This window comes from Aethina tumida, chromosome 5 (assembly GCF_024364675.1).
Source record: "Aethina tumida isolate Nest 87 chromosome 5, icAetTumi1.1, whole genome shotgun sequence".
Lineage (NCBI taxonomy): Eukaryota > Metazoa > Arthropoda > Insecta > Coleoptera > Nitidulidae > Aethina > Aethina tumida.
This window is the reverse complement of record NC_065439.1, coordinates 2,217,572-2,232,759: the sequence shown is the minus strand read 5'-3', so window position 1 is coordinate 2,232,759 and position 15,188 is coordinate 2,217,572. Positions and strand designations below refer to the sequence as shown.

The 15,188-nt window shown below is 35.8% G+C and overlaps 1 protein-coding gene across 14 annotated transcripts in view; it reads left to right on the top strand.

The window, feature by feature from the left end:
• LOC109607008 (serine/threonine-protein kinase tousled-like 2) overlaps positions 1–15,188 on the top strand; it is a 144,932-nt gene that overhangs the window by 115,672 nt on the left and 14,072 nt on the right. For 6 of the 14 annotated variants that reach the window (XM_049967884.1, XM_049967892.1, XM_049967887.1 and 3 more), the window contains one exon: positions 10,856–10,946. In XM_049967884.1, the coding sequence (XP_049823841.1) occupies positions 10,856–10,946 (91 nt within the window). Of the gene's footprint in view, positions 1–1,108; positions 1,138–2,856; positions 3,358–6,029; positions 6,063–10,623; positions 10,795–10,855; positions 10,947–15,188 lie in introns of those variants that run through there. The other 8 variants (XM_049967883.1, XM_049967881.1, XM_049967886.1 and 5 more) reach the window with 5 other exon arrangements.

The window sequence follows — 15,188 nt, the reverse complement described above, 5'->3', positions numbered from 1 at the left end:
GCGAGACGTCCAACTGAGCAGCGACATCTCAGTGCAACCCCTCGGCGAAAACGAATCGCGTGCACACCGTGCGTCGTTCTGACCCACTCTCCGTTCCGGCATCGATTTCGGCGAAAATCCAGACGAGAGACGACCGCACACTCCGGCCGCTACCGGTTGCCATATGAGCCGCGATCGCCTAAATCCCCCGCAGGACGGTGCGGCCGTTTAACGATCCGTCAAACGGCGTGGTTTTTCGGCCCCGTTTTTGTCGCCACATACTCATAGTCTCCTCATTAATCAGGGTTTGGATGAGGTCAATATTTTGACTTGACTAAAGAACGGTTTTCACTATCGTTTATTTATGTGTGTGTGGACACAGCGATTTCCGAACTGCTGACGATTCGTTTCTCGTGTTCTCTTCGTAGTTATCCCCACCACATTCTCTTTGTCTGGGTGTATTTTCAATGGTTAGCCTACAAAAAAATAATGAAAACATTTTTAACATAATACATTGGTCGTTAAACCGGTCCGACTGGTACGTATATGTTTTATATTAAGTCACCTAATTTAACGTGTACATATTTAACATTTCTCTCTCTTAGCACCGTGTCACCGATTTGTGTTTGATAATTCATTATTAATTTTTTTTTATTTGCCGACTTTATTTTACTTTCTCGTTTGCCCCAGGCGATTATGCTAATGCGAATTTTATCATTGAAAAGAATTATAATGTCAAATGTATAACATCACTTTGCCGGTTGCCTAATAATAATATACCTGTGATGATCATTTTTCCGTTCATATCAAAAGCTGCGTGTCATTTTCGAGCCCACAATGACGTTTAATGTAGTGATTTTATAAATAGCATATAATTTCGCTGATATTTCTTCGTGACATACATAACAGCCGCGGCAAAATTCAAATATCCCATACGGTTCGAACTTTCCCTCGCCCGTATGAATTAATAAGCGACATAGTTGTGTGTGTGTGTTTTTTGCGAGTTATCAAATGTTCGGCTGACGACAACAGGAAAATCAATTCCTGATAACGGCGATTGATAACAACAACGAATTATTTGTAGCGGCTTCCTAAGTACTAATATCGTTTCTTTGTTTTTTATTTCCAGGTAAGTCGCAGTCCCCTCGCAATTTCCAAGTAAGTGTCAGGTATATGTTCATTGAAATCAAACTTCGATACGCTGTGTACCGAGTGAAATCTTCTTTGGGCGACGTTGCCGTTTTTTCGAACACGATTCGGAATACACACACACAAAGCGTTTGCCAAACACCTGGACTGAGATCGATTCCGAGTAAAAATGTAAAAGGTTCACCTACCATTTACAAGTGGACGCGATTATCGATTAAAGTCGGCCGGGGTAATTTTCCGTCCGACGACGGATTTCAAAACGACTTTATGATGTGCTTTTGGATACAATACAAATATTCTAATGTGTATCGGTACGCTTTCTTTTAATTGGCGTCGGTCGTGGGAATGAGTGGTAGTTTCACTGTTTCTTCAATTCGTATCAAACGGTGAAAATATCCTGGACAAGAAAACAAGTACCATTTAAATTAACAAAGCCAGAAATATTACCTGCCGGCCGTATTAAAGCACGATAAAAATTAAGGGACTACTGGGGTTGCCTTTGTCTGTCGTCTCTTGTAAAATGCCCTTTTGCTAGCCACGATCACGATTCAAAATATCGTTTTTACTCTTCGAAGTAATAGAATAATAGTGTTATTTACTACTTTGACCCAAAGTCATCAAATTTAATTTCGAGGTCGTTATTAACAAGCTGTAATCAAACACACTTAACTAAGTTCGACACAAAAAATTGTTTGGCTTTCTCGGTCCACCGTTATTATTTATTTTGTTTCGATGAATAATATTTGTTTGATGTCTGTGGATGTGCTCAAAAAATTCGTCGAACTATTGAAGATTGAAGTCGCAGCTTTGAAAGCAGATGATGTTTGTAACGATCTGTTCGAGAGTCATCAGTTTCCACCCTTCAAGAAACGACAACGATGCGGACAGTTCGCGGTTGCCAATTGTGTGTTGGGCTCTCTCGCGTCTCCGATTACGGAGATTTCGGCCAAAACGAAACGTTTTCCACCACCGAAAAGCGCAAGGGCGCCACATCGCATCGAACACGGCAATTATTGCTCGTCAATCAATAGCAATTGAAGACCTTCGTTCCATACTCGTATGATCTGGGTCGTTATTTTATTCAAAACCCCGAGCCCGGACAAAGAACGAAAACGCACCAGCACATTGTCTCCAACCTTGGACTCGGCTGCAGTCGTTCCTTTTTTTATTATTGTTGTTCGTCACCATCCCACATAATTAATTTCGAATTGAAAATCCGGCACCGTCGTAGGAATGAGAGGGCGGCGGCGGATTGTGGAGGTGGCGAGCCGCCCGGCCAGTAATGAGTTTCTTAAGTGTAACACATCCCCCGTTCCATTCACCCCTTTGTGATTAAATCAATATCATCCAAGGCGTATTTTCTTCCCTCAACGCCGCTGGTTTTAAAGACTCCCCTTCCCCCCCCTCGCGTTTGTACGTACGTCCGTTCTAGTATTTATGTTATAAAATGGTGTGTGCGCCTTTTTTAAGTTTGTTATGATCGGCAACAACACACAAACGGCGTAGTTATCTCGTTAAGGTCGTGTACGTTTCAGGCTCGATCGCCGTTACCGTTCGGCTCTTGCGGAACGTGTTTTAAAGGCAAAGTGCACGGTTTCGGAGTGAATCCTCTCTCTCTCTGTCGCCGTGAATGTGCTGATCGGCCCGGCAACGTCGCACGGCGCCCCGAGAGTGTGCACACACATTTGCTCGGATTATTGTCGATTGTGCCGTGAGCGCGTTCGGGCCGGTTCAGTGGCAGATGCCTGGACTGCCGTCGTCGTCGTCGTCGTCATCGTCGTCGCCGTAGTAGTCGTCGTCGGTGTGTGTGTTTTTGTTTTCCCCGCAACGCTCTGCGCGCACACAAACGGACAAATTGAAACGGGGCACCTCGGTCGTGTCGCTCTCGGGTTTCGATCATGGATGTGCGACATTTTTCTCGTTCGCAGACCGGGAGCCGATCGAGTGTTTCGGGATAGTTTCGATTGCGATAATCCGCTGTTCGTTTCGTTCCACTTTCCACCTTAGTGCCTGCTGTGATATTTTGTGCTGGTTATACTGCGTCTGTCTGTTGTTTGTGTGTTGGTGTTATTAAGTTATTATTTGGTATTCAGTGCAATATGACAGCTGTATTTTAAATGTTACCCAACTGTCAGCACCACGTTTCTTCCGAGCGACGTTCACACATTCTCGGCTTAAATGTTCGTGTGTCCACAGAACACGTACTGGGAATATATGCAAAATTATTGGGTAAATATCATTTAATTTAAATCCGTCAGCTGTTACTTCACTTCTTGCCTATTACAATGGCCGTTATTCACAGCCACTATTAAATATTACCTGCCCCGTCCATCTGTAAGTGAGTCACACGAAAACGGGTCGATCGGCGTGTTTAAGAAACAACATTCGGTCGTTTACGTGTTTATTTGCTGCACACGAACCAAAAATAGTGAGAAGTAAATGAGGCAGGTATTTTTTTTCACTTTTGTAAACAACCGTCCGTAGGGCCGTCCACGTCTAAATGACGATGATTTCGGATTGTGTCTGTACAGTCTGCCAATAGATTTTAAAACGTAATTTTAAATAACAGTATTGTAACAGTTCAAGGCCATTTGTTACTGGAGCAATCCTGCAACACAATTAAAACTTCCCTCCTCTCTCTCTCTCTCTCGACGATTCGGAAGCCGCAGTTGCCAAACATCGTCGCAGTCGAAGACTACGAAAAATTTGCCCTTCAGGTCAATTGACCCCTTTTCTCATTGTTCGGGAATTGAACAACTCCCTGGACCGGATGCCGTCTTTTCTAGAGGGGCACCACGCAGTTGTGTGTTCAGGTATCCTTGTTTATCCGCAGGTGAACGTAATCGTCGAGAGGCGCACATATGTTTTTTGGGTGTACGATTCTATAGAGCCGTGAGTCACGATTACAAATTTAGTAATGCTTACTTCTGTTAATTGAATTTTCGGTCGAACTGTACTTGGGGAGCTATGCCAAGTAGTTCGGAAGCCTCATCGGGGTGTCCATTTTTGGGTCTTTAGGAATTTTTTATCGTCATAGAAGTCCCTATTACAAATTTAGTAATGAATATTTGGCGTTGGTCTATTATGGTGTATTACCAAGTAATTCCAAAAATCTAGTAAACAATTCCATTTTTGTTTGAACTGGACAGGAATGAAATGCAGATTGAATATTCGTATGGGACAATCGGTATGAACTTGACTGGTCAATACGAATATTCACATTTAGCAATGTACTTCACTTAATTTAATTTTCGATGGAATTGTACTGTAAAGTGCAATGCCAAGTACTTACAATGTTGTAGTAAAGGATTTTTGGGTCTTCAGGAATGTTCTGTTATAATCACAAATTAAAACAATCGTATTAAACAATCGGTGTGAACTTGATTAGTCAATACGAAGTTTCAATCATAGTCGCAAGTCACGATTACAAATTTTGTAATGTGCACTTCTGTTAATTGAATTTTCCATGGAATAGTACTAAGGTGTAATACCAAGTAATTCCAAATTTTTAGTAAAGGATATGATATAATCATAGATTAAACAATAATCGTACGGAACAATCGGTATGAACTTGACTGGTCAACACGAATTTTCAAAATGGCTTCTAGCCACGATTTCACATTTACTAATGTGTACTTCAGTCAATTGTACTAAGGTTAAACCAAGTAATTCCAGAGCTCCTATACTAAGATTCCATTTACGGACCTTGTTTTAATCACAGATTAAATAAATAATCGTATAGAACAATCGGTATGAACTTGACTGGTCAATACGAATATTCAAAATGTGCAACTAGTCACGGTTACAAAAGTGGGGAGTTATATCAAGTAATGCCAAAGTTTCCCTAAGGAACCTGAGGAATGTGGAGTTATAATCATAGATTAATCGTATAGAACAATCGGTATGAACTTGATTGGCCAATACGAATCTTCAAAATGAACTTGTCACTTTGTTTCAATCTATTTATTTATCAGCATCTATGCCAGTAAAATCAAACTCGGCATTGAAGCGATATTAAAAACTTTCCGCGGAAGTTTACCGTCAACCTTGCCGGTTTCGGTCGTCCTTCGCAAAAAACTCGACAACTCCCGCACACACATACACACACACATACAGACGGCTGGATGCCTGTTGCAGGGTTCCAACGGTGGCACAGGATCCGCCCGTGCATACACACACTAAACACCGAGATTATTGATTATTCCAGATGTTGGACGAAAAGTCCCTGTGGTGTACGACCTTTTCGCTCTGCGCCTCTCCCACGTTTCGTACTGTTTTAAGTGCTCTGCAACAAAAAGAGAAATAAGCATTAAAACCTACAGTAGTAACTTGTATAATTATATGGATGTGCACAATCCAGAGTAAAACCGCTTTGAATAAAGACCACCCCTCGCCCGTCCCCCTTTCAATCCGCATCACCGGCTCCGGATAAAAATCGATTTCTTCCAAGGGTCTCTCGCCGTCTCTCCGGGGCCTTCTTGTGCGAGTGTGGTGTGAGTGTATGTCAAGTATGCCAACACCGCATACACACACACACAGAGAGAGAGACACATCCAGGGGAACACGCCCAGTCAACTCGAACAAACCGGCCGATCTTTGTCACGGTTTTCGAATTTGCGCGGTTTTATCCTTTTGATGCGATTGTGTTCGGATGCCACGTCACCGGTACATGTATATAATACACCTGTGAACATCAATACTGTCTTCTAAAACGGCGAGACATGTTCCAAATCTTGTTGCCGTTGCGTAACGCTCATTTACTTTTTTTTTTTAGTCGTTGTAACTATTGCGTATCGTACCGATAGTATTGGGCAATTAGATTTCGTACGAGCCCGGGCGCATTTTCGACGTCGAAACGGCTTTTATGACAACAGTACAGCGGCACCGGCGTATAGATTTCTAGTCTGCGGCCACGTATGTGCGGTGCAGTTCAGGTACACAAGACACATAATAGAATGCTTAATAATGTGGGTTATCGACCCTGTTTATGCCGCCGTATCCACACACAAACTCCTCGCGGAGCACTCGACGTTCGCGAGCTTGCTTTTTTCCCATTTCGAAAGTGGCCGAGAGAATCGGCAAACGATACGATCTGGACGGCATTAAATTACCCGGATTTTTAGCACCCGCGGGAAAAATCAATAAACGACTGTTCGTCGTCTTGTCGGGTATTGTGCACAAGGTTAATCTTGGGCCGTTTAAAAGAACGGGTTTGATACGTGTGTATGCAATACTTGTTACAAATTCATTACAACAAAGTTCGTTGACTTGATTTTCAACAATACGTGCGTTCTAGATATTTTTGCTAGTTTCGTCACTTCTGTGATCTGTGACAGATTCGAGTGTTTTCTGCTCCGCAGGAAACAACTACTGATTAATACTGTTTCCATTGGTCGCGGGGCAAGGCGAGATTAACACAAAGATAACCAGCTTTCTGTCGTCGCAGGTAATCGTCGTCGTTGTTGTTGTGTGCACTCTTCTCGAGCTCGGCCACTGGTTTATTGATTTTTATTTATAGATCCCCTATTTATAGACACTTTTGTTATCCAATATTAACTTTCGCGTCCCGTAATGTCCTTTGTTGTTTTCGAATTGATTAATTAATTTATCCGTAACGGATTCGTGTTTAATTTAAACCGGGCTATTTTTAGAGATTATTACTCGGTTAGGTTCAGCGACGAACTGCATCAGGTTGCCGAGGTCGAACGGTCGTAGATTTATTTCCCACTTCCAATATAGTAAAACGTTGAATTTGAGTTGGCTCTCGTCGAAGCAAGTGATATGAAGTGGTCCCATATAAATCTCTTATGTGGATCACCATTACTACAAAATTGTCTTAAATCCTCTGGTTATCCTTAGAAATATATTCCTTATACTCTCTACATTATGTCCCTGTTAATTTGAAAGCTAAAATTAGGTACAAACGTTTCTGAAAACCTGTAAACTGGCGTTACTCGATTAACAATGTATCCTGGCCGGTCTCACGACGCATCGAAAATAGACCTGACATTTCGATTCACGTCCAGACGCCGTTTGTGAAAAATCGTTAGAAAACACCCAACACAACGGAATCCGGCCAAATTGTTGAGGTAGGAACGGTTGTCGACCGTTGCCAAAAACTTTTCTCTGGGATAAACACCTCCAATAACCTTGTCGACTTTTAGAGACAAATAAAATCATTTTCCTTGTACGTGCCTGAATGTTTGTGCAACATAACAGTTATTCCACGGCGTTTCAATGAAACTCTTTAAAATATATAATTGATAAATAGCGACTAGAGGCATCGGACGTTGAACCTTGTATCTACACTTTTTATTTCCCACCAATCAAACGTACTATCCGAACCGAAGAAAAGCAATGTTTAGCTCGATGTAACCGATATTAATTAGCTACGACAAAATAAAAAAATACGTGTAAATGGAGTCTTGTAAAATTTGATTAATATAATTGGCCCACAAAACACACGGTTTGCAAACTTAGCAAAACAACAATGGCGTACGGGTTTTGTTGCCAGGCGGTACGTGAAACTTTCTTTTTGTTGTACGTATTTGCAGTAGGTAGTACACAAGTAACGATCCGTAATGAGATACCGAGAGTCGCCTCAAGTTCGTTCGCAATTGTTCGCCAGTCGTCGATGTTTCAATCTCGGGATTGTTTGGATTGTTCGCATTTTTTCAAACGTGCACGATTTAATCGCGTGAATTTTTGTATTTTTATTCGGCCTAAATTTGCTTTTAAACCTTCAAGCTGTTACTTATACATTGTGATTTAGAAATATGTAGTCTAAGAACACCTTGTATATATTTTTAAAATGCATTTTAAGACTTTTTAACAACATATGTTTTTTGTTAAAATTTATAATTTAATACTCACAAATCAGAAAGCTTTAAACTAATTATTGTCACCACTTTAAAGGCTTTGAAGATGGCAGACATTGAAATACTTTATATATTTTATTAAAGTTTATAATGGAATACTTTAAATAAAGCCAGAAATCTTTCAATTAGTAGTTTGTCAGCTCAAATTTAATACATAAAATCAAATCTGACAGCTTTAGACAAGTTATTGTCACCACTTTAAAGGCTTTGAAGATGACAGACATTGAAATACTTTATGTGTTTTAATAAAGTTTTTATTGGAATACTTTAAATGAAGCCAGAAATCTTTCAATTAGTAGTTGTCAGCTCAATTTTAATACAAAAAATCAAATCTGACAGCTTTAGATTAGTTATTGTCATCACTTTAAAGGCTTTAAAGATGGCAGACATTGAAATACTTTATATATTTTATTAAAGTTTATAATGGAATACTTTAAATAAAGTCAGAAATCTTTCAATTAGTAGTTTGTCAGCTCAAATTTAATACATAAAATCAAATCTGACAGCTTTAGACAAGTTATTGTCACCACTTTAAAGGCTTTGAAGATGACAGACATTGAAATACTTTATGTGTTTTAATAAAGTTTTTATTGGAATACTTTAAATGAAGCCAGAAATCTTTCAATTAGTAGTTGTCAGCTCAATTTTAATACAAAAAATCAAATCTGACAGCTTTAGACTAGTTATTGTCATCACTTTAAAGGCTTTAAAGATGGCAGACATTGAAATACTTTATATATTTCATTAAAGTTTATAATGGAATACTATAAATGAGGCCAGAAATCTTCCAATTAGTAGTTGTCATCTCAAATTTTTAATTTTTCAACTAATTAACAGTATATATTTTTAGAATAAATTATAATTTAGATTAATTATTGTTATCACTTTAAAGACTTCAATGGTGACAGACATTAAAATAGCAAATATAATTAAAATAAATCATTAAATTAGTCATCTAAAACTTTTATTTGAACCTTTAGACTAGTTATTGTCATCACATTAAGTTCTTCGAAGATGCCAGACATTGAAATAGTTTATATATTTTACTAAAGTCTTTAATCGAATACTTTAAATGAAGTCAGAAATTTTTTAATTAGTCATCAAATTTTAAACCATACCATTGGTTGTGGTGAAAACAATAAGAGAACCTTAAATATTATTTTAAGCCTTTAATCGAATACTTTAAATGAAGTCACAAATTGGCTGTCGAATAGAATTTTATGCATATTAAAGTCTTCGAAGCAGTGTTTGTTTGTCAAAACCTTTCGATCACTTATTTACTTCTAAGAATAGTTACTAATAAAAAAACCCACATTTAATATGTTAATAAATACTGTTAAACGACGAGAAAAGCTTTGGACGAAACTTATTAAGTATGTAGTTATTATTTAATGTCGTCACACCGAGATAAGATAAGAAGATTTTTATTTTAGTAATGTATTGGAAGCACATTCTCATACAATTTACCATTATGTAGTTTCATATGATTGATAATACCATAAAAGGAACGTTGTAAGTGCTCATTTTGTAAATTAGAATTGTACTCGGAGACAATTTAAATATTTATATGTATAAAAAAGTCGCACACAAACACTTTTTGTTTATGTTCAGTGGCCGGCGTTCGGTGTTTATTGTTTTATTGGCAGTAAATGTTTTTGGATAATTATCTTCATTTTAAATTTTTGGACTGAGTTAGGGACTTTTGTTTTTGTTTTTGGTGAAATATTAAAAGAACTTACATTTTGAGTAGTAGGCTGTACATTTATTTAAATGTTAACTTTCTTCACCCGTTTTGATTTTAAGTCAGTAAACATTTAATGACGTTATAAATAGCATTTGCAAATTAAATCAATTCCGGTTAAAAATCGTAATAGCATCGCCATGATGGAATTTTTACAGCTGATCCATTTTAGTGCCGCGTTGCCGCGTCTCCGACCCATCATACGGGGTCCGTCCGTAGTGCTCTGATTTACTCGTATTAACTGTTTTAGTGTTGCGCAATCAATTCAACGTTCGTTGTTAAACAACGCTTTGTACATTTAATAACGATTATAATTAAATATTAGTGTAAGTTTCCCGGACTGGTGCACAAAGTATCAGTGTGGCAACGTCTCCTAATAGCCACAATGGCGGCTAAAGTTTTCAATTGTTTTACGGATTTGCATGGAATGGTTCAAAGTAACGGCGCAGAAATTGCGATTAAAATGTTTGTTTGTGTCCTTATCATTGGAAAAATAAGTTAAAAACAATCGTCACCGACTAGTAGGACTTCAGGACTTTAGGATAGGTCGTGGCTTACTGGATTTGAGCCTTTATTATAATTGTTAGTTGAAATTTTAAGAGGAAAATTCCTTCCATTAAGTTTGTGTTTACAAAACAAACACGATCAGAATATCAACGGTAATGAGTGTATCACTATCTTGCACAATTATTCCAAAAATTTGTGTTGTAGAAACTAATAAACTACAGCATTTATCTGATTTTGATAAGGTGTTGTTTGTGGGGTCACAAAACGCATGTAAATTAGTAAGGAGCCCCGGTATAAGTTGAGTTAGTTGAACATCATTTTTATCGCAGCATTGTCGACGCGTCGGTGCGATGACGTAGGCCGGGATCGGTTCAACTCACAATATCGCCTCATACATTCTAATTTTAATTTAGTAGTGTAAATATGACTGTTGTGTGTATTATGCTAACAACTGTAACGCATTCCTGTCGTCGGCCGCGCGAAGACAACAACCACGAAACTGTCGACGAAAACGTCCCGTCCATTATTAAAATCAGTTCAGTTCCGTTTTTCTGGGGCAACACGCTGATGTGTCATATTTATCTCCGGCGTTTTGTTTCAGATGTCAGCTGGATCTCAGATACAGATGGCACCGCAGTCCACAGTCAACACGACCCAACCCGTGCATAGCCAGGACTCCAACATGAGTACAGGTATGGATCTGCCGAACGGGCCGGTTACAATTTACTTTCTGGAATGGTCTGGGTGGATATGACTTCGAGAGTGCGTTGGTCGAGTGTGGGGCAATATTGATGGTTCATTCATGAATTTACCGTTGTTTAATTATTTGTTTTGTAGTACTGTTGCTCAGTAGACTTTAGACGTCCACTTAAAACTTTGATAAAGCAAATTATCAATGATATTATACCAGAAGCACCTCAAGAAGCCACTACTCTGACTACAGAATAAAAATTAAAACATTCTGCAAGTAAACAGGCAGATAAACCACCAAATGGTCAGTAACAATTACTTAAAAACTGTCTTCGAACTAAGCAAAAGACAGACTGTAAAACCTTTAACCGAACACTCCATTATGAGAACTATTTTACTGAGTTAAATATTGTCTTCAAAACAAGCCAAAAACTGATTGACTAGTCTGCTGTAAAACCTTTAACCGAACACACAAATATAAGAACTATTTTACTGAGCTAAAACTGTGTTTACCAAGAAAATACTAAATATTATTTAATGGTGTGTTTCCAAAGACTTCTTAAAGAGAAGTGGCACAATCAATGTCATTCCTACAAGTGACAAACAGTTAAAACCACCAACTAATGGTTATTTTAAAGAAATTGACAACCACTACTTAAATATTGTCTTCGAAACAAGCCAAAGACTGATTGACTAGTCTCCTATGAAATCTTTAACCGAACACACAATTATAAGAACCAATTTACTGAGTTAACACTGAGTTTACCAAGAAAATATTAAATGTTAGTATTTCTAAAGACTTCTTGAAGAAAGGTGGCAACAATTAATTTAATTCCTACAAGTGACAAACATTTAACACCACCAACAAATGGTTATTTAAAAGAAATTAACATCCAGTACTTAAATATTGTCTTCGAAACAAGCCAAAAGCTGATTGATTGGTCTCCTGTAAAATCTTTAACCGAACACACAATTATAAGAACTATTTTACTGAGTTGACACTGAGTTTACCAAGAAAATACTAAATGTTATTTAATGGTGTATTTTTCCAAAGACTTCTTAGAGAGGTGGCAACAATCAATTAAATTCCTACAAGTGACAAACAGTTGAAACCACCAAATTGCTATTTTAAACAATTAATAGAGATTACTTAAAAACTGGCTACTAATCAAGCCAAAAATAAAACTATTTTTAACACCTTATTAATTATTATCATTATAAACTTCCAGACACTTTATGGAACAATAAAATTGTTTTGAAAACACCTTATATATGTTTCTAAATTATTTTTTTAAAGACAATAAAAAGGTCGAAAATTGGAACAATCAAAGTTGATAACTTAAAAGATTTAATAACTGTTTTAAGTCCTTAAATATATTTCTAAATTAATTTTTTAAAATCCTCAAAAAAGACACAAATTGGAACTATCAAAGTTGATAATTTAAATGCTTTAAAAATTTATTTTAATATCTAGAACCTTATTAATAATTCATTAGTTATTGCCATCAATAAAAATGTTTTGAAAAGACCTTAAATATGTTTCTAAATTAATTTTTAAAGACAATAAAAAGGACTCAAATTGGAACAATCAAAGTTGATAATTTAAAGGATTTAAAAACTGTTTTTAACACAAAACCTTATTAATTATTGATCAGTTATTGACTTTAAAAAATTACCTGAATTATTATTAACTTTCTAAATTAATTTTTTAAAAACCTCAAAAAGGACACAACTTAGAACCGTCAAAGTTGATGATTTAAATGCTTTAAAAATTTATTTTAACACTTAAAACTTTATTAATTATTAATCAGTTATTGGCATCAAAAATTTGCTAAATTATAAATTATAAGAGACTTTTAGGAATAATAAATAATAATTTTTTAAAGCCATTTAAAGGGACAAAAGTGGAACTATCAGAGAGTTAATAATTTAAAAGAGAAACTTTCCAATTAGTTTTATACATCTTAAGTGTCATTAACATATTAAACGTCTTGGCTACACAGTTTAGAGTAAATATCGACTATGTAGTTGCTAAAAAATTATACCAGGCAAAAATTAACAATTTTAATTAATTAAAATTCTTTCGTAAATGTCCAAAAATGTCCACACAGTGTGTTATCGTGCAGATATCGTGTTCAAGGTGACTGATTTTAACGACACCAAACTCACTTCTGACGGCTGCGAATTATTATTAACTACAACAATGCCACCGACCCGATTGATTTGTGTCAAGGGAAGCTGAAAAATTCAGCAAAAAATTATCGATTAAAGTTTTCCATTTAATTCGTCGATATTCCATTAGATTTTTCACGTGTCAAGATTTTAGCCATATAGGCTGTGGATTATTTATCATCACAGTTTCACACCATATGTTGCGAATTGCGCAATCCCATTTTCGCTGATTTTTTCCACCCAATAGTTTACACGTATTTATGCCACGTTACAACTGTGACGTGTAATTAATTTCTCATGGTTAATTAAATTTCAGTTTTTATGCTGTGTTTGATTAAGTACCTGGGGGGCTTTGGTCCATTATGGGTTTTGGTTTTTGGGTGGATTTGGGCTTGGGAAAGTGACATTTGTCACTCACAAATTTATTTATAGAATCGAAATGCTTAATCTAATAATTGTGTTCACTGATAATAAAATTGTATTATGGTTAATTTAATTGCCAACCAGCTTAATACACCTGCACTCTACCCAACTATTGTGTTTTGTAATACGATAAACATATTTATTATATTTTATTTATACAACACCAGATTGAAGGTTGTTTATATTAAATATTAACAAGAATATCTGCTTGAAATGCTGTTTCTTTTTACATTTATTGCTAACTTAAGCAACTACAAGATGAGTTTTGATGTTGTTCCTACATTAATTACTTAATAATTAAACATTTAATGACTATTTAATGACAATTTTATAATTTTGTTTGACCAAATTAATAAATATTGGGTCAATTATAAAACAAATATTATTTGTACAATTTTAATACCTAATTTATCATCAATGTATATAAGCTAAACAATGTTTTATAATTGAATAATCATCGAAAATAGTTGCTAAAATTAAAGAACATATAAATCTATGGTCTAACTACATAAACTATTATTTGAAGAAGAGTTTTCAACGTTAACTTGATGATTTTAATGATTAAACTGTGTTTAGTATAAAAAATGAGCTATTTTCAATACTTTTGATAACTATTAATTGGGTTGTTTTCGATTTTTATCATTAATTTGTTGTAATCGAAGCTACCTCTAATAAACACTGCAATAGATAAACATTTAAAGGCAATTCAACGTTAATTTTTTCACGTAACATCAATGTGTAATTAGAACTGACGTTTACAATTTCTTGGGGGTAAAATTAACACGTTAGAAAACGAGAGGATTAAAAATACCTTGTGCTAATTATAAAACAAACACTCGGTATGATATCAACAAATTTTAAATTGCAGATTTATCTTCCACAAATTATTTGGTAATTTTTATTAAGTTTCACTGATTTAACAATTCATCATTTAAAACTTTTGAAGTTAATTAACCCATAAATTCATCATTCGGACAGTTTTTATAGAAATAAAGTCGAAATAAGGAAAAATTAAATTTGCTTTAATTGTTGTGACAATAAAGAATTTTTTAAAGCCATTGTAAATTTTAATGTACGCAATAAAAAGTTACTGGTGATGCAAAGTACGTCCCATTTTCATCTTCAGCCTTTAAATACGTTTCCTGTAAATAAAACACGTCGAATGTTGCCCCTTTTTTGGCTTTAAACAACGTTGGTGTGATTGACTAACTAACAAAATAGTTATTAAATAGCCACGTTAATAATTGTGTCTAAGATAAAACTTTTAGGCTTTAAAATTAAACCGATTAACTAAATTAAAACAACAAACTAAAACCAGCATTTATTACTAAAGATTTAATTATTATTTAATTAATTACAGTGTCAGCAACTTTAGGGCGAACATTTAAATAAACAAAAAATGTCCATTGTTAGTATATTAAACAATACATGCTTGGAGTTTGTTTATGGTGAATATTAACATGCATATCAGCCTCAAATATTAATTCTTCTACGTTTATTTGTTTTAGATGTTAACGTAAGTAATTAAATAAACAATTCAATGAGGGTTTGTGGCTGTGGTAAATTTTAATCGTTGGGCCACTTGAGCACAAGAAATGAAACATCCCGATACTTTTGATCCCACTATTCAATGTGTTGTTTTTACTTTT